General features: G+C 43.2%; 1 protein-coding gene across 3 annotated transcripts in view; it reads right to left on the bottom strand.

The window, feature by feature from the left end:
• Positions 1-22,219, bottom strand: part of fnbp1l (formin binding protein 1-like) — a 43,086-nt gene extending 20,867 nt beyond the window's left edge. For 2 of the 3 annotated variants that reach the window (XM_048977204.1, XM_048977205.1), the window contains exon 1: positions 21,990-22,212. In XM_048977204.1, the coding sequence (XP_048833161.1) occupies positions 21,990-22,013 (24 nt within the window). In that variant the 5' untranslated portion in view covers positions 22,014-22,212. Of the gene's footprint in view, positions 1-21,989 lie in introns of all 3 variants that reach the window. The other variant, XM_048977206.1, reaches the window with a different exon arrangement.
• Positions 22,220-24,043: the final 1,824 nt, after the last annotated feature.

The raw sequence follows: 24,043 nt of genomic DNA, 5'->3' as shown, positions 1-24,043 counted from the left end.
GATGCTCACCACATCCTCCCAGCTACCTGCTGCCCTAATGAGTCACCCAGAGGCACAAACCCCCTCTCCATCAGCACCGCCAGCCCTCATACTCCTGTCTACCCAAACAGGGCTTTGAAGTATGTGTGCATGTGTTTTTTTTGGGGGGGGGCACCTGGTATTAAAACTGTATAACACCAGCTAGTAAACAGAGTATAGCACCCTTTAGCGTCGTGACCATGGAGACAGAATGCCCCTCCCCCCCCCCTAGGATCATAAGCTGATTGTCATACAGCAGGCCCATGGGATAAATTTTAACTCGCTGCAAGTTAAACATTTCAAACCTCTGTTATTCCATTCACAGCTGAAACGTGCCATCCGGGGGCGCGGACAGCTTAAGGCTGCCTGCTAAGCACATCGACCCCGTTAGCTGTTCTGTAAGCCATGTTCAAGTGACTAGAAATACAGATGTATCTAGGAGAAACAGAAGAATGAATGATCATCTCAGAGTATGGACAGTTCGTGAGGAGGAGGAGGGAGGGAAAAATTGAAAAAACAGACCGTTTGGACACATACTTCCGGAGATTAAAATGTTAAACTTATAAATGACTTCACGGGCTAGCAGCTGCCGGTAATAGCATGGACATCTACGAGCCTGAAAGGGCTTTATCTCTGTCTGGTGTCTGCGTGGGACCTCAGGCCGGGTTCGAGTCATGGGTGTGGGGTGTCCCACAGGGACAGGTGAGGCAGCAGAAGCTGGGAACCACGTTAATCTGATCGAGCACGAGGTCGGGAGCCGCGAGACCGCAGGGCCCAGGCCAGGATTCTAGGAGAGTAAGCAAGGTCTTTGCTGGCTTTGGGGGAGAGTAAAACCTTACGGAAATAAAAGGTCACAGACGACAATAAGCACTATCCCAAAATACAAAATCGGCTGCTAGAAATACAAACCACACTCCAAAGAATTGCATTTTACATAAAACGTTAATTGGCTTAATTCATTAGGAGCGACGGAAGTGCGCTATGAAATTTGATGTTTTTGTCCTTGTGAATTTCAGGAAGTTCAGCCAGGTAACAGCGGCTACGATTAAGAAGGAAGGGTGTGCTGGGGGTTCCCAAGGCAAAGCAGGCATCTGCCGGCCGGCAGGTACCATCGTTCGCTGCATTCAGTGCTGGCTTCCTTAAGATCGGAAAATGTAGCCACCGACTTTTTGCCAGAGACACTGGCCTCTGTTTACAGTTATTTTATACTCCTTAATGACTCCCCGACAAGATCTGAGAGAGTTCAAATCTAGGGTGTAGCATTTGCTGAAAACCGGAACACCTTTCCCGAAGTTGACAGATCTCACTCAACCACAAGTAAAGATTAACTGTTCTACTAATAATGGTTTTTTATATATATATTTAAGCATTATCATTATTTGTGAGCTTATTTATATTTTACTCACTGTTAATATAAGCTGTTTTGGAAAATGAACGCATCACAGGACTCAGTCACAGTGGCATACCAGTACCTCACACGTTGACAAATACCATTTATAAAGGCAATTCACATCATATCGTTAACCACGTTTCAATTTTAATTAGGTGAATAAATTACAGAAAAATTGAAAGCAGCACAATAAAGGCATACCAAAGAACCCACTAAATGTCACCAACACAGGAAAGCTTAGAAAGGAGATTTCTAACAAGACTTCTAAATCCATATCAAGACGCTGAGCGTGTTTAGGTGGCACTACTGAGGCGCGTTGATCTTCTGTTTATCTTCATTGACTTTCGGTTTATGGAACACATGACAGACTCCATATGAACGTGACCAGCAAGGGTCAGAAACTCCTCTCACTGTAATGCCTAAAGATCACATCATGGTGCTGAAGCTATTCCCTGGCCCCAAATGATCCAACAATGACCACTGAGCATTCGTCAACATTGCGTCATTAGAGCAAATGCCACCAATGACAGTCCAAACGGCAACTAAAGATTTTATAACATTGTATAGATTGTTTTTATGGATAAACATAAATTAGGCCTAAAACCCCACGTGGATGGACAGGGGAGGGCTAAACGCACATGAGCAGCCAGGAAGCATCAGGCCAAAATAAAAGTCAGGAGAACTGAAACCAAGCCACCACTATAATTAAAAGCAATCAACATAGGCTCTATGGAGAGAAGTGACAATGGCCTCTTGTAATATAAAACAGTTCAGTGACATTATGAACTTCTGGGCTCTCAAGCCCATTCAAAGCACAATAGTAACATTGTTGTGAGGAACAAATACGGGCTGAAGTGACTTAATGAACCATGGTCTATAAACTAAATGTTGTGAGTTGAGGCGCACGTCTTCAGGAATTCCACCCGAATTGCGTTTGCATGTTAGCGAGGTCCGGCACATTCAGAGCACATTGTGAGAGCCCCTGTTAAAATCCATGTTATAGTAAGCTGCTGTCCCATTCGGGTAACAAATTCAACAGGATGTTTAAGAGGGTGCCTTAGGGACACTGGTCTGTGTCAAATGCTTTAGTGGCCATAACTGCACATTACGTATTGGCAGATACGTATTGTTTCATCTAGGAGTGGGCGATATGACCTCAAATTATCATCACGGTATTTTTCACTTTTTGGACGGTGACGGTATATCGTGGTTACTTTTTGCAAGTTTTGGGAGCAGTAGCATAATTACACAAAATATGTTTATTTTGAATTTGTTGAACACTATTGCAACACTTTGTCAAGAGTGCGTTTTATAGAAAACTGACACAACACAGATAAACCGGTTATATATATATACACCATTAAAAGACAAGTATTTAGACTACAAATGAATCTTTGAAGAATATTAAATGCTTTATTTTTATAAATATGCTGTTGGATAATTAAAATGGTGAATTCTCGCGGTGTTAATGGTATAGTGTAATTCCATATCGTGGTGGACAATCACACCGGTAATGACTGACACCAGTGTACCACCCACCCCTAGTTTCATCTCTAAAAAAACATCCGACTGGATCGAACCCAGGTGACCTAAATAGGCCTCGGCAAGCTGAATCACCGGCATTTTCCCATAACCTTTCCAGAACAATCCAGTTCTCATACTATGGACCATATCTTAATCCTCCCATCAGCCAGGAACAGCAGGAACCAGAGAATTCTGACGAGGAATCATCTGTCCTCTCTTGACGCACCTGGCGTTTAGGTTCCTTAGTCCGTCGTAACAGCACTTCGCGATTTAAGCTGACAGGACACTAGCTGCTATACCCGACCCATGGTGACTCGTGTCCTACCGCATCTGTCAGCTTCCGGCGCTGGTTTTCCTCAGCCCACCGCAGCGGCAGGTCCATGATTTTTGCTGACAGGAGTGGAAGCCATAGAGCTGCAGCAGCTGTGATCTATGACGACTCTTGCGTTCTAACAGGTTTTCCGGTACCGACTATTTCTCTTGAACTCGACCGACCACCTGCTAACACGGACTGTGTGAGATGATCTCCAGCATCCTCTGGGTATTGTGCTTTCTGGAGAACTATCCTTACAGTACACAAAAATCTCCAAATAGATTTACATGTTTTTCCCCCCATATGGGCGGATTTGGTGCCAACTTCCATGACCCATTTAAAGTCCTGTAAGGAATCCCTCTTGCCATACGGAGCCTCCATACCTTCAGCATCCTGTTTACCTCCCTCACACAGCAGATGGCCCATGCAAAGCTACCTCTGACTGAGCAGTCAGTTTAAGGGAAAGCATCCTTGTACCCAATGAAAAGGCCATATAGTAACACATGAGTATCTGTTCGCCACAGTGTATACCCGGGAACCTGAATGACACCTCAGAGGAGGGGCGGAGCTAATCCGCTGTGTTCATTCTGCATGGCACTACAGACAGGCCTAATCACCGTCACATGGACATCAAATGCTCGCTTGCACAGTAATGGCACCAGCTGACTGAGGCTCCCTTCCTCACGAATATTTTAGACAGTCTGCCTGTAGAGCTCAGTCTCTGGCAATCATCTATCATAACACGACCACTAGAGGTCGGTGATGCCGGTACCACTGTGGAACAGAGCTGACCATAACATATGGGCAGGGCAGTAGCTGGTGAGGTCATCGCTGCTCCGGAGCCAAGTGGTGACATATGACTGGGTGTGGCTATGAAACAAACCCCACCCCCCACCAAAAACGTCCACTAGAACACACACAGAAAGAAAAAAAAAATACAGAAATAAATTTGCACTTGGCATGTTGTTTTTTCACACACAATGACCAGTTTCCTCAATTCTTAAATCCACCCAGCAACCAGCTGCCCTAAAGAAAATGCTTATGAGTTCTGCAATAATTAATATACTAAAGGTGAGATCGGGTTTCAGTTCATCATCAACATCATCTCATGTTCAGCAGAAGTCCTGAATCTCATCTACATCTAGTGCTGGAAACAAGGAGAAAGTGGACCGTGAAGATAAAAGCAGGTGCACCGGCCATTATTTCCAGGGAAAGAGGGGCCGTTTGCAGAGACTGGCGATGAGTTAATGAAGAAGGCCCCTCTGTGGCCCCTCCTTGGCTGTGCGCCCCGCCTGCGGAGCAGACAGGCCTTCCTGAGGGCGCTGGCCACAGGAAGTTGCCAGTGAAGCCCACGCACCGTGAAAGACTCTTCAGAAGCTGCCAGGGAGAGCAGCTCTGGGAAAGAGACACTGATAGATCTGATAACCAAAGGAAAACCAGTCCCTAGAAACCTGTTTGCAATGAAACACAAAGATGGTGTAAAAAAAAAACAAAAAAAAAAAAACAATTATAAATATTAAGACACACAGAATACATTGACAAGTTACACCGTTTAATGAGACACATTTAGGACAAAAGCAGACATCTTTCACCGTAGACAATGGACATCAGTTCACTGAGCTGCATCACACGTAATTAGATTGCCCTTTGACCCTCATTTTTTTTTTGCATGTGTAGTAACCAGAGAACATCGCGACGTTACAGGTGAGTGTGAGCGTGTTCTGAGACGCTGGACCTCCCACGTCTGCAACCAACCATCAATCTCAAATCACCACGATCGGGTGTCTTAGCTGTTCTAAGCTGGATAGGTAGTGAACGTCCTGTCTGAGTGCTGCGTGTATTTGGCTGCAGACACATGAACCGCGGTTTGCTGATACATGCTACGCGTATCTCCCTTGAGTAGGCGAACTTAATAACGTGCCCACTGAAGTATATATTTACTGTCTCACCAAACACTCCCTGCTGTCACCCCCTACATGGTGCTTTTTGTTTCCATTCGCATGCACGGGTGCACACAGACACACACACAGACACACACACAGACACACACACACAGGTCACCTCACTGCCAGCAGAATCTTAGAGCTAATGCAAACATCCAGCAAATACGGTCCTTGAAAAACAACCTACAATGTGTTATTCTCCCGCCACCCAGCTGAGTGCCTGCACACCAGCAGCAGGACAGACCTGGGCATGCCTCTACACATCAGGAATGCCGGTGTTTATGTTCACTTGCCCCACCGTGCTGGAATGCAGGTCAACAAAACATGATATGCGTGGCCAAGTTTGCAGAACATGCGACATGCACTCAGCACACGAGAAACAAGACGCCCACATGCAGCATGAGAACTGAGAGGATCGAGAGCGCTATAGGGAGGAGTGTGTGTGTGTGTGTGTTTGTTTTTGCGCATGTCATGCATATATTACATTGTGGGGACCAAATATCCCCACAATGTGGTTAAAAAAAAATGTTATTTTGAAGTAGTGGGGACCATTTTTCAGTTTGGGAAAACTTGGTTTTATAACAATCTGTGACTGCAATTGAAAAACTAAAAACGCAAAAAGTCTTGTATTTCGTTTTGTTACTTATGGTTAAGGTCAGGGCTGGGTAGGGGTTAAGGGCGTCATTGTTGCGATTAGGGTTTTACACATGAAGTTATGGATATAAACGTGTGTGTGTATGTGTGTGTCAGGTACAGGGACAACTGGAGGGAACGTCTGAGATCTTTGGACAGGACAGCTTTGCACACTCAGCATCCCAAGGTTTAGCCCAGCTTGCGACTTGCCTTTATCTAATTAGTAAGCATGGATAAGGTTGCGATCTCCTTCAAGCCTGAACAATCCAAATTAGCCAGAGTGCCGAGCTTGTAGCTGTAGATTTTCAGCCGCCTAATCTGAGCTACGCCCTAGGCAGCACACTGAGCTCCCCATGAACAAAATGGGGGTTTCAGCACCTGCCCAGGGGGGGCCACGTCCTCGGGGGGGGCACCACACAGCTCAAACCCCCCCCCCCCCCCCGTAACCCTCCCCAGTCCCATTCACAAACATAATTTTACAAGTTAATATGATTTAATATGATTGTACATTGTTCTTTTAATTCGACACTCACTGAAAATCCTATGAATATCTTCCCTGTCGGATGAATTTATGCATTTCATGAGCCACCAATTAGCTCCATTTCTTGCGAAACCTGATATCATGATATATGTGTGCCGTTGCCCTATGGCATTTAATACTCTTAATGCGGCCCAGTGCACACCCAAGGGCAGCTCCTACCGCCAACTCATTTCCCCGCTTTCTGATGTCATGCCTGCAGGCCACCCTTGACCTGTGAACAAGGAAAGAGTCATCAAGAACATCCTTTCCTATCCTGCTGTGTCGTACGCAGAAAAACTGCATTACAGGCATTACTAAGAACACGGAGTCCGCAAGGGGGGCTCATGGCTCCTTTGATGGATCCCGACCCGCCAAATGTCTCCAAACATCCGTTATCAATTAAAAGCGGCGAGCCAGCAGGGAGCAGGAGCAGGGCCTTCCTTCCTGACACCCCTTTCTGCTTCATTCACAGAGTGCGGGGGCGGCTGGAGCGGGAGAGGGAATGCAGAGCATGGGACGCCCCCATGCTGCCGCCATCGCACCAGCTAACTGCCAGCCGAGCCGTGGGATCCACATTTTAATCAGCACAACCGGTTCCATAAAAGAAGAGTACCAAGCGTTTATCCACGTTAACACAAACAACCTCTCTGTTTAGGGGGGATTTTCATAATAGCAACAATACTTTCTTGATCCTTGATGATACTGTATTGATCTTCATGAGTCTTGCTCTCAGTGACACAGGTGAGAGCGAGCTTGGCAGCGAAGGGCAGCCACCGTGGAGCTGGGGGTTAAGGGCCTCACTCAGGGGCCCACAGCCATGACTACACTGTCCAGGCCGGGATCGAACCGGCAACCTACCGATCAGAGCCGCAGAAGCTTTGCCCACTGAGCCACACACTTTGCTACTAATGCTAAAATAACTTTGGCTTCGCTAACAATAGTCCTTCTGCCCCACTGAGACACACACTACATAGCCATTAATTCCAAAAAGGCAAGAAGTCATGAAACGTGACCCAAAAAAACGTAAAACCAGTAAAAGAACTCCTCCGTTCCGGTGGGGCGCTAATTACTAAACAATAAAGGTGACTGACTAACTCCGGTGAGTCAAAAACAAATGAATTACTCATCCAAATACATACTGAAACATCGCTAAGAGAAATGAGATTGAAACATAAGTTTGCAAAGCAAGCTGGCAGCTTGGGGTGACAGTTTTTACTCAGTCTACTCAACTTGAAGACAGGATAATAAAAAATAGCCTCACCAAGACTGGAAAGCAAAAGAAACAAACTCAGCCAGTGGCCCTGCTTTTATGATGAAAGCAGTGAGGTAACAGCCAAGCCTTTCGGGGATGCAGGCAAACAAAGGTTTGCTGTCAGCTAAATTTATGTTGAAGGGACACCTCCGGCAATGGCCTTATTATCCCTCTTCAGGTCCCAGGGACCTTTTTGGAGTTTGCCGTTACGTACATCCGGATAAGTCAGTACCTTGTATTATTGCTAAACACCTTGTTTGCTCTCCAAAGAGGAGAAAGCTTCGTCACAAAACATTCCACAATGACAATGGTCATAAAAAAAACATCAAAACACAAAACGTTAGGTAAAAATACCAACATCAGCCCCATAAATAACCACCTCAGTCTTCAGGCCTGACCCCCCCAGGCTACATCTATGGTTTCAAGTGGTTTCAAAAACAGACTATAAAAAGCAGCCAGAAGATCATAAGGATGTAGAAACATTTTGCACTGAGGAAATGATCAAAGTGTCAGGACCTTGTCCTGGCCAAGAGAGGAAGCACGAGAAGGCCACAGGGCTCTTGGTGACTGTGACTTTTGTTTTACTCATGTATAATCATTATTCAAATCTATTTTTAGGCATGAAAACCTCATTGTTTTTTTTTTTTCATCTTATCAACCTGTATTTGTGCGTCTTCTTATAACAAGTAAAAAAAGAAAAATCTTTCACAGACATTGTATATATACATCATTTTTAGAATTGTGAGGTACGTTCTTTAGTCTTTAGCTGAAAAACTAGTAGCTGGAGAGCACCTGAAAAAGCAGTCAATTAGGCAAATGAACAAGTGGACTAATGCGTCCCTGAATGCCACAAGATGGGGAAATAATGGTTTTATAAAAACGCCTCCATATCCCTTACCCTCTCCCTCACAAGCTAAGACAGGAAAATGCTCACTAAAGTCAGAGGAGCGTATGTTTATATTTAGGGAATCGTGTTAAATGGCAACGTGGCTGTATTTGCGAGATCTGCTCCCACCGAGAGGCATGGGGCTAGAAAATCTGCTGCGATCGTGTCAGTTTGGCTCCCTCCCCACCTCTGCCCCCCCCTCCCTTTAGCGAGCACAGCAAAGCAAGCAATCAAATATGCGATAAACAATGTCCTTCCCACACAGCAAATCGAAATAATGGCAACAGCAAAACAAGGTTTTCCCTTTTCCTGGAAAGGAAAGTGAACCGGCAATTACTGTGCCACGATACACACAATAAATATCAGGATCATGGGAATGGGGGGGGTGATCAATGGGTTTTTCCTAAAAAACTAAAAAGTGACAGGGTAACCAAAGTGCTGGTTGAATAAATAATGTGCTGCTTCTGTCCATACTTCCACAATCCCACGAAGCCCTACTGGGGGAGCACATTCCAACTGCAGCTGAAATGTTGCAGAAATGTAATCTCAGCTCTACATACACATAACCTGACAGACAAGTATTTCCCCGCTTAATGAATTTCACAGCGATGCCTTTTGGGCTGGAATGGCAGCAGTAATGAGGAATGAGGGCATTTAGTCTTCCCCTCCTCAATGGTGATCATACAACAAACAACTGGTGGCAGCCAATCAAAGACCAGCTTTTCGGTGAACAGAGAGAATATTATTAGAGAACGTTATGCAAGATCGTGTCCTTCATACTGTTCAATTGATGAGTCTTTTTCCATCGCTGCAGGGAGCACAGACAGAGAGCAGAGACGTGCTCTTGCTTTTGGCCAACCGACCCATGGAATACCTGAGAGTCAAGTTTGTATCCGTGCAATGTAGTAAAAGCTAGAGAGTGTGCACCTGTAATCATGCATCAGAGAGGGAAAATGTAAATAAGAGGAGGAAGGGGTCCAGCTCGGAATGCTGGATGGGAAAATGGAGCATAATGCAGGTGTTTCAAGGTCTGGCGCTCCCACATGTACTGCTATTCATCATGTAGGATCAGAATAACAGGATTACTCAAACAAATCTCCATCGATTGACTGGACATTAATTTTCATACGTTTCCTTCCCTCTGCTTTCAGTTAAAGTTACTCAAAAATTAGGCTGTGAAAGGGGAAAATCTATATTTCAACCATTTGCAATTAATGATGAATAGTTTACGTGTAATTCATTTTAAATTAAAATATCCCACTGGCTGGCTAAGAATAATGCGATGAGCTGCATGATGTCTTCACGCATTTCTCATTTTCTGATTGCGAGGAAGGTATTTGTTGGGCTCAGTTTTTGACATTTAATTAATTGCAAGTGTTCAATAACACAGCTCTGCAGAGTCAAGCTGGGAATTTGCTTAAGGGGAGGAAGAAGAATGTGGCAGGGACCTCCGGTGACCCCGCCTCCTTCCCCTGAACATTTAACCCTTAATGGGAATGTGTGTGCAAGCCTCCCAGATCCAAGGCCAGCTTTGGGGGGCAGAGGGGAGGAAACCAAGCTGAAGGTATTTGTTTCAATTCTAATAGTGACAACAGGGACTGTTGAAAAAGGGCCACACTAAAGTTAATTTGTTGTTAAGACTTGGAAAGAGCGGATTGTGTACCTTTCCTTACTTTTTACTGCTTTTCATGGTTACTCAAGATCAAACAGTTAAAACTGATCACTTAGCACCCCTGCCGACTTCAAAATACCGTGAAGGTACAGGAGATTTCTGCTAGCTCCAAATACTTAAGCATATCACCAGTGTTCTTCCCGGTAACCTCTAAGAGCTAACCTTTTAGTATGCAAGTCACTAACGCTCCGATAAAGCCCTGCAGCTCAGCAATCTCTCATACTTTACTGCTCTCCTTTGTTTGGTGTTGGAAAATGGCACGGTAACCATCAATTGGTAGTTCCCATGGCCAAAAGGCCATGCAGAACTCACTGCTTCTTACAGCGTAAATCAGAGGCTAGAGCAATTATTTCACAAAGCAGCCAGGAGTGTAAAAATCACCAGCATCTTTTAGCGTTTGCTGTTCGTCAGACTTCTTGCTTTTCTATCGGCTTTATAACGAGACCCAAACTATTAGTCAGACTACAAGAGGCCCCGTCAGAGCACATGGGGGGCTGGTGAACAATGAGCTCTGCTCCTTCTCCATCCAGATCCAGCCAGATCCAGAGACTCCCTCCTGCAGCTGAAAGCGTTCTCAGTACTGAGAAAACAAGGGCGACCAAAATGGTTGTTAAAAAGCCCGTGGCAGGGCAGGGGGACTGGCAGAGCAAACTCGGTCAAGCCCTGACCTCGGGCCGATCTTCAAGATGAATCTGAACTCTGCGCACGAACTCCAAAAGCTACCGAGTCACCCACAATTCTATTTCTCTTAATCTGAGGTCTTTCCTAAAGGTCTCTATCCAACAATCCTTCTCTAAAAGCAAAGAGATTTCATCACTGTGTAACTAAGCAGACTGAATGTGACTGAATTATACTTTTATGTATAATTCTATAACTTTAAGCAGTACACCAGCTGATGAAGGAAATGGACTAGCAGTGTCCCGTACCACTGTCCATCGCAACAGAACCAAAGAATGTGCTGCTTGCGCGATCATATTCTGACAGCCCATGGGAATGGCTGAGTCTGCACATGCCGTGTTGTTCACACATGGGGAGGGTGGTGTCTGAAATCTGCAGGACGAACGAGAAAAAGTCCATAATACAAGCCTCACATCACATATGGGAAAAAGAACAACAAAAATTCACAGATTCAGAAGAGAAACTATTTTAAAGGAAAGCCCTTTCTCCCCTAATTTTATAAGCATTCTGCAGGGGGGGGAAATACAGAGCAACTGATACAGTACTGCATCACTACTGGCACTGTAAAGAGGAGGGGGGGGAAAAAATAATCGACGTTCATACTTGATCCCAATTAGCACACTCATTAAACCACTCTTAAACTTGGAAACAGACAAAGAAAATGTTATTAAACAACCAAACAACAGGTCAGGTCAGGTTGAAGAGCATGCACTGCTGCAGTACATTGCCGCACCCATCGGATAATAAATAATAATAATGTTTTATTTATATAGCGCCTTTATCACACCCAAGGAGGCTTTATGATGCTAGCAATAATACAGATAAAGCAGACACAACAGCAATAACAGGAGACCAACGGGAATGTTACGTAGTAGTAGTTATAGCATTCATCGAATAAATGAGTCTTCAACTGAAGCTTGAAAATGTTATGACGAAATGTAATGCATGACGAAATGCCTCGGGATTCCGGCTGGTGACCCTTCATGCAGACACACAGTCCAGTCCCACCCTTCCGGAAATGGCCATCCATCTGCCACGGACAGGTGTTACGTGAACGTCCCCTTGGCTTGTCCCCTTGGCTTGTGCTGGTCCAAGCACTCTGGCCCTCAGTCATGAGGATTCATCGAGCCTGGTCACTCTTAGGGAAACGTGCCACATGACCGTAATGCTGCAACTGATGCTCCCTCACAATGCAGATAATCTGCCTCATTTGGGACGACTCTAGCAACCGCTCATTCGACACAAAGTCAAACCAGTGGTACCCAAGGATTCTCCAAAGAGATACAGTTCCAAAGGAGTCCAATCTTCATCTCAGCTCACTGGATAATGTCCATGTCTCACAGCCATACAGCAAGACAGGGAGCACCAGAACCCTAAAGACTTCGACCTTCGTCCTCTTGCAAAGATATCCGGAGTGCCAGACATCCCTTTCCAGCGACCTCATGACCCCCCCATGCTCTCCCAATCCATCTGCTGACTTCACAGGAGAGTCACCATAGGAGAGTCATGAGAGACATGAACGTCGCTGCCGAGGAAAGTGAACCTCTTGACGAGGTCAACATTTTCCCCTCAGACAGTCGTACTAGTGATGGTTGTGTCCAAGAAGTCTTTAAAGGCCTGGACCTTAGTTTTAATCCAGGACACTCGCAAGCCCAGACATTTAGACTCCTCGTTCAGTCTCTCAGAAGCCCCAACGAGAGCCTCCATTGACTCCGCAAACATCATAGCATCATCGGCAAAGTCAAGATCAGTAAATCTTTCTTTACCAACAGATGCCCCACAGCTGCTGGACCCCACGACCCTGCCCAATATCCAGTCCATGCAAGCCTTGAACAGAGCATGAGCCCATACCCCGGAACATACCCCTGGCGAACTTCAGAATCGACTGGGAAGAACACAGAGGTTCTCCCTCTACTCTGCACAACACTCAAATTACTAGTTTACAGGCTGGCCATGATGTGGACCAGCCTGGAGAACTTCATCCCGGATACCATGGATCCCTACGGCCTTTCCAGCCCACACGTGCAGTCTCAGTGAGACTGGGGAGAGCAAAAAGGTTTCATGCCTTTTTGGTCCGAGCTGTCATGAAATGTTTTACGGTAACTGGAGTGCCAACTCCGCCATTGACCTCCAAACAACACTTTGGCGAAAATGAAGGCAGCCATGATGACAAAGAGTTCCTTATTTCCTCTGAGAGATTAACTTGCAGCACCTGACAGCCACAGAAATGAAGTGCAGAACAAACTGATCGTCCCTCGCCACTTCGCGCTTCAACTTTCGCGGCTTCACTCTATCGCAGTTTTTTGTATATTCATTAAAAAGTTGATCAAGACAGTGAAAATTGATACATCGCTCTGCATTGGAAGCATCTTTGCTCTTCCTAATAAAATGTAATATGATATTTGTAACATCTAATGTCTTATTTTGTCTAATATATTGGGTAATACTAGCGTACTAGGGTAATACTACTGGACCCCTTATTAACCACGTGTGCAGCCCCATTCGTCATCTGTTTTCTGTCAGTTTTTTCGTCCAAATAAACCCTTCGATCCTGATTCCTCGTCTCCCCGTTCCTGCTTCCGTGTCCAGCAATCATAACAGTAATGGTGACTATGGGTGTTATTTTATGTCTAATAATGTTTAAAACCGTATTTAGAAGGTCGTAAACAGGTTTTCTATGCTCTAACTACGAAAATATTCAATTTATAAATAAAGAACAAACAATAATAGGTAAGCAATCATTAAATAGCATAAAGCCAACCAATTCTTAAACTACCCCAATGCTTCGTGCAAGATCTAGGTCTTTAAAGTCTTTAAACGACTTTAAATAAAATTAACTAAAAATCCCTGCTTAATCCTGCAGGCGTCATGATTGCAAATTGTAACAGTTGGCGTAGGTGCTGCTCGCAAAATTCACATCAACACATCCATGTCTTTTGGACTTTATTGCACACTTAAAGCACCTTGATATGAACAGGGCCGAGTTGGACAGCATTCCTGGGTCCTGAGACTGGTGGTGGTGGTGGTGGTGTAGCTTACTGGGGGGTGGCAGGCGGCTGCTTCATATGTAAATAGGGCTGCCTGCAAAGCAAAGGGCTCCCTCACTATTTCAATCAGCCAGGGACAGCAGGGCTAAAGCCAACTCCCTAATCCCACTGTGACACATGGAGCCCAAACATTTCTGGGAATAATTCAGAATTAAGGATTAAGAATACAGTTTAATTTCATTGATCGATGTCAATCACAGTGTGTCAAATCAGAAAATATTAAAAACCGCGTTTCAATACTTTATCCATGAAGCAATAGTTCTGCATAATACTTTGCAACTTCATGGATGGGAATAGCCTGGAGTTAACGTGGCTGTTCATAAAAGTGTTAAAATTCCAAGCAAATGAGAGTATTGGCAGGGCACGCAGTGAGAGTTGGGGAAACATTTGAGGAGCGCGCCGGCAGGAAGAGCACGCCAGCTGTGTTTTCAATGCGATTGCTGAGGGAGACGGGAGCAGCGCCAGCCCAGTTCACCGAAAGGTACAAAGGAACGAATTGTGTGTTAACCCTGCATTAAATTCAATAACCCACTTCCTGTAAATAATTTACTGACAATATATAAAAGTCAGACATGGTTATAGGATGCTGTAGAATGTAGCAGCGCTGTGAGTGCTTTGCATGTAATAAAATGAGCCAACTCGACAGACGCGTATAATCTACTTTGTCTATGTTTAGAATTTGCTAAATATAGCATTAGCTACGTTTGGCACTAAATGCACTTATGACAAAGAATGCAAAAATTATCAAAAGAAGGTAGGTCATTTATCATCAACCATAACAGTCATTATTCCTTTTTAATACTGCAATCAGATAATATAGTGTATTCATTAAAGTAATTAGCCATTCCCATTTAAGCCTGCAGAACACGGGTACAATACGTCACAAGAAATACGTTAAAAAGTGGGCAAATTTGTTCATGGTGGCCTTTTAAAAGATAACGTGGAAACATAGGCTGGATAGTTAAAAAGACCAAAAGGTGTCCCTGCATGACTACAGTATAATCACGATATAATACATTTGGTTATTATATTATAATATTATTTAAAGTACCTTAACCAAGGCTGGAGTTGCAGAGAAATCCCAGGCCAGTGAGCTGGATCGCTGGAGGAATTATGAAGTTCACAGTTCAACAGGTTACCCTTAGCTTAACTCCTGTTGTAACACTTCCTTCCAGAAACACCAGTTCACGGGGACAGGGCCGCAGTAACAGGATTACTTTCAAGAACAGACTAAACCAAGTCATAAAAAGGCTCTGTAAGCTTTACCGGCAGCTGTTTTCTCAGCCTGTACGTGAAATACGCTCATATTAATGCATAGCGGATTTTTGCTGCGTTGGCTCTTTCAGATAGTGATGTCCGCTAGGAAAATAAAGCATGCGAGTAGTTACACACAGCTGCTTCAACCCAGCCTCACAGCTTCAGGACGACGAATCCCATAACAAAATGTAACTGGTACGCCAGCTACACTTAGCCAGGACTTAAACACGACGTCGGCAAAATCCAGAGAACAGCAAATCTGCTAGAGTCCACAACGCCATCAAACTCGCACACACTGCTGAAAGTTTCCTGAACCCAACAGGCAGTTTATCCTACTTTTACGCACAGTACATTTATACAATGATTTATGAACTGTGTAGTACGCACAATCCACCTGTACGAGGGACTCTTCCCTGACGTTTTAGAGCAATCGAAATAATTCGTAAAGAAAATTCTTCTGCCAATACTGCAGGGAACACATTATTAATGACACCCTCCCAATAATTAATTTATGGTTTTCCAAGACCTCTCTGAAATATACAACATATTTGAAGACATAAATTATATATTATATATATTATAGCATTGCGAAAAACTAGACATGGGAACCGGAGGAAGCGAATATCATAAAATCTGTAAACTCATGATGTCCCACAACCTGAAAATAAATCTCACCCTTATACTGGTTGTTTGTAGCACTTTCAGAAGAAACAAATGCAGCCCAACCCTTCATGTAAGTACTGATCAGTCACACACCTCATTCTGGCTTTTCATGCAGATCGGCTTCAGTGAATCTTTGAACTAAAGGTTTACAAGCCTGAACTGCTAATGTCAGGTCAGTCCACAGCACCATGTTCAGATATAAACTTGCTGGAGTGTTTCCGGTCACAGTCTTGCTGATCAGCACAGCTGCACTTCAGCTTTGGCTCACAAAACACTGGCCTGACGTCCCCCCAGTAGAATTCCGTCTCAGTTCCTTCTAAGTAAAGCCGTCCAGATCTTCATGCAGAATAGCTGCCGCAAATTACACCCAAACCGTCTTCAGCAGTCCGAAGAACTCCCATGCTTTTTAGTTAGCTCAAGATCACCTTCAACTCACTCAGCCCAATCTTATCCACTCTTCTGTTGGAGGCATTTGGTTCAGTTCAGGCAAAAGATGCTTCAGGGTTCCTTACACCTTCCTGGGAGTCATACCTTTTGATCTCTCCCTATGACATGCCCATTCAGCCTCCGTCTTTAGTATATGCACAGGTCTGATAACCTGACATACAAAACCGTATTTGAAATTGCACACACAAGTAATGTGGACAGGGTTGCACAGTGACGCAGTGGTAGCACTGTCACCTTACATCTCTGGGACCATCTCTGCCAGAGTTTGCATGTTCTCCCCATGTCATCATGGGGGTTCCCCCCACAGTCCAAAAACATGCTGAGGTTAACTGGAGTTACCCACCTGCCCATAGGTAAGCATGTGTGAGTGCACCCTGTGATGTTCCCTGTAGCATCTGGAATAGCACCTTCGGACCCCCCGTGACCCTGAATAGGACCAGTGGGCACAGAAAATGGATGGATGGATGGATGGATGGAAGAAACGTGGACTCTTCAAGAGAGCTAGTCCATGTCAGCCATGTTATGAAATATTAGTCCTTTATTTCTAAACAAAAGATGTATTAGTCACCCAGAGAGTGCTGGTTGCCAGGAGTGAGTTGTCCTCCTATAGCACTCCTACAAGTTATCCAGTCTGACCTGCAGTGTTCAGAGAGACATCATGTTGACAAACAACATACTGAAGGAGTGACGATCTCACCTTCAAAGAATCTGAGATCTATGGTGACAAATCCAGAAAAAAAAAACATCACAGAGTTCTACAACTGCAGAAGGTAAGTGTGGTTTTACCCTTCAGGAGGTACGGAGGCCATCAGGATACTAAAATTATACACAAAGATGGCAGATTCACCAAATACACTCGATTAAAAATTTCGGATTCTAAAAATCCTTATTTTCAAGCATTGTACAAAATGTACAGCACCATCATGTAATTTCTGTATTATCTATTCATCAACATTTCTATATGTTCCATTTTGCAAATGACATTATTCAGAACACCATGCCTATTCCAAAATGTGTGAACATTTTCTAAAAATCCCTACCTATAAAACATGAAACGATGTTTGCTAACAGTTCCTCCATAAGTCGATACATTTAAGGGTAACACAGAGAAAGGTTTTGTTTTTTGTTTTGCATTGAAACAGGTAAAACTGGTCCAGTCAGATCAGGCCGACACACCATGATACACAACATTAAAGCCAGGAGTGTAATCTCGGCTCATTCTGAGCACCAATCTCCAGGTGAGTGTGGGCACAGCACCAGCAGCCTGAAGGACACAGGAATCAAGAGTAAAAAAAAACTCCAGAAAAAGGCTGTGTCATTTTTAAATAATAAATAAGGTGGAAAATTATATATGAGGTATTGAAATACAGCAAGGTACACCTTTAGGAGGTAAAGTACCTGGAAAAGTACGCTGCTCCTGTCAGAAGCTGCACGTCTGTGTTGCTTTACTGAACACTTCAGTCGTCAAACTGATGATTTGTGAGGAGTTTTCTCCCCCCCGAAATGTAATCTTAAAATCACACAGAAAAAAAAAAATCTTAAATATGTCCAACAGATGAATATTTAGGGACCTGACCAGTCAGAAAACAGCCACTACAGCCAGAAATGCCTACGGTGGTGCACTTTCTGTGTGATTCAGTCAGGCTCTCGCAGGCTGACAGAGGACTCACTCTTGGATTGTGGTTTCCACGTCTTTCCGCAGAATCGCAATAAGACTAAAACAAGAAAGGACTCCAGGCCTGTAAGACACTGGCTCTCATGCTTGCAAACCGCAGCTCTGTCCTGCTGCTTTACATGGTCTTATTTCTATACTTCTTGCTGCCACAATTCCACACCACTCCCTAAAAATGAGGACATCTTCACAGTCATGTGCAAATACAGACATCTCTAAATGGCAGATGAGATAAAATGTTCGTTGACAAACGAAAAGCCTAAAGCTTACAGACAACACACTTCAGATTTCACTCGAGTTATGAAAACCTGACTGATTTCACAAAGAAATCAGAAAGAGTCTCAAAACGTTTTCAAAGAACTCAATGTACCATGCAACCATGTACCATGAACACATCAACACTGACTTCCTGGCAGTTCAGTCTCTGTGCCTGGAACTCGACGGACTTCCTCTTCTTGTCAATGGTACCCCCGCCTCCTCTTTGTTCTGGTCAATTTGTAGGGCTCCAGCCATGTTTCCCCTCGTTGTTCACTCCGTCCCCATGGGGACCAGGCAATGGGCCGTTTCAGCAAACACTACTGCGTCCAAAAACAAGGCACTGCCCCTCCCTGCACTATTCGTGCTACTAACGGCATCCCACCACGCATCTGCACAACGTCCTCTCTGCAGAGAATCATCCACCTCCCCACAAGTGGTGTTGAAGTATTCCAGAAGATACCCTGAAGATACCCTGAAGGCCGGATTCCCCTTTCACATGTTATGGGTGTAATAATAATAATAATGAATGTAAAAATAATAAATATGAATATCTGAGAAAGGTAGAGTCTTGTTCCATAGCAGGAACCACAGCCAGCATTAATCTGGGAAGATATAAAGTGGCAGGTATGAGTGTAAGGATGTTTCCAACAGCACAACTACAGACTTAGCGGGGCAGCATGGTGGCGCAGTGGGTAGTGCTGCGACGTCACACTTCCTGGGCTGTTCCACGTTCCTCGAAAGCTGGTCTACCCTCACTGGCATCTCGTGAGATTGCGTGCACTGGCAAACCATCCAGGATATTCCCCGCCTCACGCCTTGTGCTTCCTCGGACAGGCTCCAGTCTCACTGCGTTCTGGCACTGGTTATGGAAAGCAGTTATGCAAAATGTATAGATGGAATTTCAAAGTAATGTTTTGTGACTGATTCTAATCTCTGCTTGAGTCATGGCGCCTTGTCATAGTTTATCCATTTTGGGGGAAAAAAGTGTGTTTAATTACACAGATCTAATGAGTTACAATGAAGTGAATCCCTCACGCGAGCATATAATTTAGTAAACTGGCATAAACTGAAAGATACTTAACCTCTACAGCCCACGAGAAACTGACCACACAAAACAATAGCGTAAGGAAAAGGTCAGGACATCTACAAAACAGACAGACACTGACCTTGACTCACAGAAGCCCATAATGACAGTTTTGTTCCATGCACTTATTTACAGGCATTGAGTTCAGAAATATTATAGCCTACATAGAAATCTAAACTGAATCAGTCTCATTCGCTTATAGAATAACCTGTTTATAGTAACTTTTGACTACTGGAAGTAATATTACTGGTTCTTGATTCGTGTTAAACTACAGTCGACCTTGATATTGTAATTTAAACCTAGGAAATACAACTATGTATGTCGGCATGTAGTTTTGCTCAAGGCTCCAAATCCCGACATACCAATCCTGATGTAACTGAAAACTTTAAAATTAGTCCAGAAAGATCCTGAATTGTTTTGGTTATTGAGAAATGACAACACTTCAATGCAGCAGATTAATTAGGCCTATTACAATACTACTGCAAAATTAAGGACCTAGAATCTACTTAGTCTCTCTGCGTACACATGGAGGGAATGAAGCAGACACTTATAGGAAGGAATATATTCATATTAATACTAAGAAATTAGTAGAAATGTATGAATTTAGCTGTATGTATATGTGAAGCAAGCAATTACTGAAGCTTATATTTTTAACATCCCCAACTAAGCCAATAGTCATGCAAAAATGTAAAAGGGTTTTTGTACAAGTGACTGTTTTTGCTTAAGAATTTTAGTGCAGGCGAAACAATGAAGATCTCTTTGTGTTATGCCTGTTTACAAGGACAGACTTCCAGGCTAAAACCAGACAATCAAATTATCTCCCAAATTGGTGGGATTTCAACAACAGGAATAATCCTGTCATCCAACATGTGTCTGTTATTCTCAAATATTGAACAACCATGCTTGATCCACTGGATCGTGGTTTGGTGTGTGTGTGTGTGTGTGTGTGTGTGATTATGTATATGACAAATATAAAAAAAGAAAAACATGCATTGTCCAATTCAAGCACGTGCAAATGCCTGGGTGAATGCCACTCACTGGTTTTCTATTGTAACCGAGGTTTACAGGATGACATCACTGTCAAGGATGCTGCTTGAAAAAAAAAAATTATGCAAATACAGATTTTATTTTGTTTTTGTCTAAAATAGCAGCAGCAAACACACCCCCAATAAACTGCAATGCTTCCAACACACTAGTGACAAAGCAATTAAGTATGACAACACACCTACAGAAACGACTGCTTTATGGGCACTGAAAAAAAAACTCCGGCGCCGGTTAAATGTATTGAAATAGAGCGTGTCTTATTTATAAGACATGTTTTCAAAATGAATTGTTTAAATAGCTAAGTTTCACGGAGGAACCATCGTGTTTCTGCAGAGACTTAAATAGCCTACTCACTAGCTCTTTGTTTGCTATTTTATTATGATGTCATAATAAAACAAAAGCAATGAAGGTTCTAAACCCACACCAGCTTCATTTAAATATACCGTGGAATAATGTAATAAATACGATTACGGGGAAAAAAAATCACCGGATTATGTCGCATTTGTAAGCAAAGGCAACTGAAATAAAACTGGCATGAATTAAGGTGTATACCGTGCTGCATTTGCGATGTCAATTATAATGCGGTGCGCGTTCAGCTGCCCTGTTATCGGCAACCGAGTACAGAAAATGTTTCATAATTAATTTACAATACATTTCTGAAATGCACATATGTATGGTAAAGCTGGAATGTGTGATATGAGCGATGGATTTGTCGGGTTTAAGCAGGTGTATCGTGAATGCAGCTTCTTGGTTTTAGGGCAACACCCCTCCAGCCAGCCAGCGGGCCAGCACGCATCTCACGCCGCTCATTGTCCCCGCTTTTCCGGGGCGACGGCAACATTTTCAGCCTCGCGTTTCTCGCAAAGCGGCCCATACCGCCGCACACTTCATGTTTCAGTAACTCACACATCAACAGCCAGGGACCGCGGACACCAGAAAATAAGCAACAGCGTGTTTAAGACAAGGGGGGAAAAGCCAGGGCTCGCCTAAAATGACACTGGTTCAGATTCCCCAGTGGAATGATCCTCCAAGCCCACTGTAGGCATATCGGCTACTGCGGTTTTCCACACCACCATCCACTTTACTAAAACGTTTGTCTACACAGCCTCCAAGATGTACACATTGTTAAAAGTACTTAATTAACAGGCCTATTAGATAATACATAAACAAAACAAAAAGAATCAGGGTGCCTACCAAGTTAGATTACGTATGTATGTAAATACACACATACAAACACATACGTGTTATACGTGACCATACATAAATACACTCTCAAAGATTTGGATTGAATGTTTAACTTGCCTTCTATCTATATCACTGTACGCAAAAATACGATGACTTCTTTGTACGATATAGCCCTTAGGACATCAATTTATGCGTGAACGATATGAAGTAGTCGGGGATTGGGGCGCTTAACGGTAGTTGAGAATCGGATCTAGTACAATATATTTCATTTTAGTTTTTTAAGATACGCAAATTCCTAGCAGGACCAAAGGAAATGAAGCGTTTCCCGACTTCACCATTGTTTATGGCTACCAAGGTAAAGGCTCCCCTAGTGCTCAACGATCCCACTGCCTACCACAGCGCAGAAACCACAAAAAAACACCTTTGTGTTGATTTTTCTCGCCCGTACCGCAACGCAAACTACTGAAGCATGATCAAACAAAAAAAGCGATTGTTTCACTTACCCAAAGCTCCGTGCCCCAACTCATTTCTAGTTGCTCTGTGATCAGACTCGTCGATCGTCAGCCTACCCCTGCTGGAAGCTGCTCTCCCCCGCCGTCTGCCGCCGTCTCCCTTCCCACAGCCAGTATCGATTCCGCTCCACCTCAGCAGCGCAGACCCGTTTTTCTCATTCAGCGCTCGCAGAGGAAGTTGGGATCTTGGAGGACGCAGCGAAACAGGAGCTTCAGGTTCCTCAGCTAAGTCAGGAGATCCAAACCCCTATGACGAAACGCCAGCTCTGCTCATGCACAATGATTCACCATTATTATTACAATTATTAAGTTTTTATTTCCACAATAGATCTATGTGTTATCTCAAGTATTACCCTTTCTGCCTTTGATAAATTTTCTTTCCAAAACTAGTCTCATCCCACAGTCACTTACGTGGTGCGGAAACGTGACACATATGTTGTCTTCATTTGAATTTACTAATAAAATCTAAGAAGTGACAATTTAACAAATCACATCTAATAAATTCAGTATATTTATTAGAACTTAATACAGGAATACTATAGCAAGAACATAGATAATTCACCTACCTATAATTATAAAATGTAACATAATCAGTAAAAGACAATGAAAATAATACATCTGCTCATTAATTTGAATCCTCCCCTGTACACCATTATATGCTTAGCATTACAGGTTTTATAGTTATTACAGGATTTTATAAATCCCAAGACTGCCAGATGTCAATGCCATAACATAATCTCCTCACAAGTTCCATGAGTCAATGCTAGTCATCGTCTGAAATATAACTATGTAACCCGTGTATAAATGCATGTTCTCATTTTACATAAAATGCTGTCACAAGAGGTTTGAGGGCACTGAACTTTCCTCCACTTACCAGAGAATGTTCTGCATATATTGTAACTTACACACTTTTTTCCTATTACAAAAGAGCAGTTGGATCCAGGTTCGTTCATTCGCTATAGGCCTATATGCTATAACCATAGCATAACAAAACATATCAAAATAACTAAAATAAAAATTTTTAAAATAAATAGTATGTGCTTACACTAAAGATTTCAAGTAAGACTATATATATATATATATATATATATATATATATATATATATATATAATCATTTTCAATATTTTCAATATATTTATGTATTTTTGGCTAACGCCAAAAATGCACGTCAGCCACATTCCATTTATGAGGAAATGGCGCTATCTAGTGGAAAGAAATTGACAGTCGCTTTTAACCTACAAGTATATCGAGTGTGGGGCGGGGAGACCAACACAAGGAAAGGCGTTCCTAAATAATACGAAAGTTATTATATATTCAGAAAACGGCAAAACACTAAATCAGATAAAATATTTACTGGTAACAAACTGGTCATGGACACTTTCAGTAACAGTATCGAACTATGTGCCGTACATAATTTCTAGACCCAAATCAACTAAAAATTGAATAAATAATTCCTACAGGATATCAGAAATTCAGTTGTAACTAGTTATAACGTATGTTTCTGATATCAGAATTTCAATTCTGGTCAACATGCCAATTAGCGATATGAGAAATGAAATTTGAACTATCAAACAATCACTTGGATTGTCACATCACATTGCTGGTACACTGGTACAGTACATGTGAGTGAAATTCTTGTGTGCAAGCAGTAGTGGTATACAAAATATACAATACAAAATACAAGAATAAATATGCACATATATATATATATATATATATATGTGTGTGTGTATGTGTGTGTGTGTGTGTGTGTGTGTGTGTGTGTGTACGGAATGTCCATAGATGAATGTTGTGCTAAAAAGGCAATTATGTGCAGTATGGAGAGCATATAGTGTTGAAGTGTCGGGCCAGTGAAGTGTCTCTGAAGTTCTAGTGGTCAGTGTTCAGCAGGCTGATGGCCTGATGTAAAAAGCTGTCCCTCTGCCTGCTGGTTCGGGACCGGATACTGCAATACCTCCTGAATGACGGAAGTAGTTTGTGACTGGGGTGACTGGAGTCTTTGATGATCCTCCCCACTTTCCTCAGACACCGGTTCCTGTAGAT

The sequence above is a fragment of the Brienomyrus brachyistius genome, chromosome 15 (assembly GCF_023856365.1).
Source record: "Brienomyrus brachyistius isolate T26 chromosome 15, BBRACH_0.4, whole genome shotgun sequence".
NCBI lineage: Eukaryota > Metazoa > Chordata > Actinopteri > Osteoglossiformes > Mormyridae > Brienomyrus > Brienomyrus brachyistius.
Note: the sequence above shows the minus strand (reverse complement) of the source record. Positions and strands in the feature narration are given on the sequence as shown.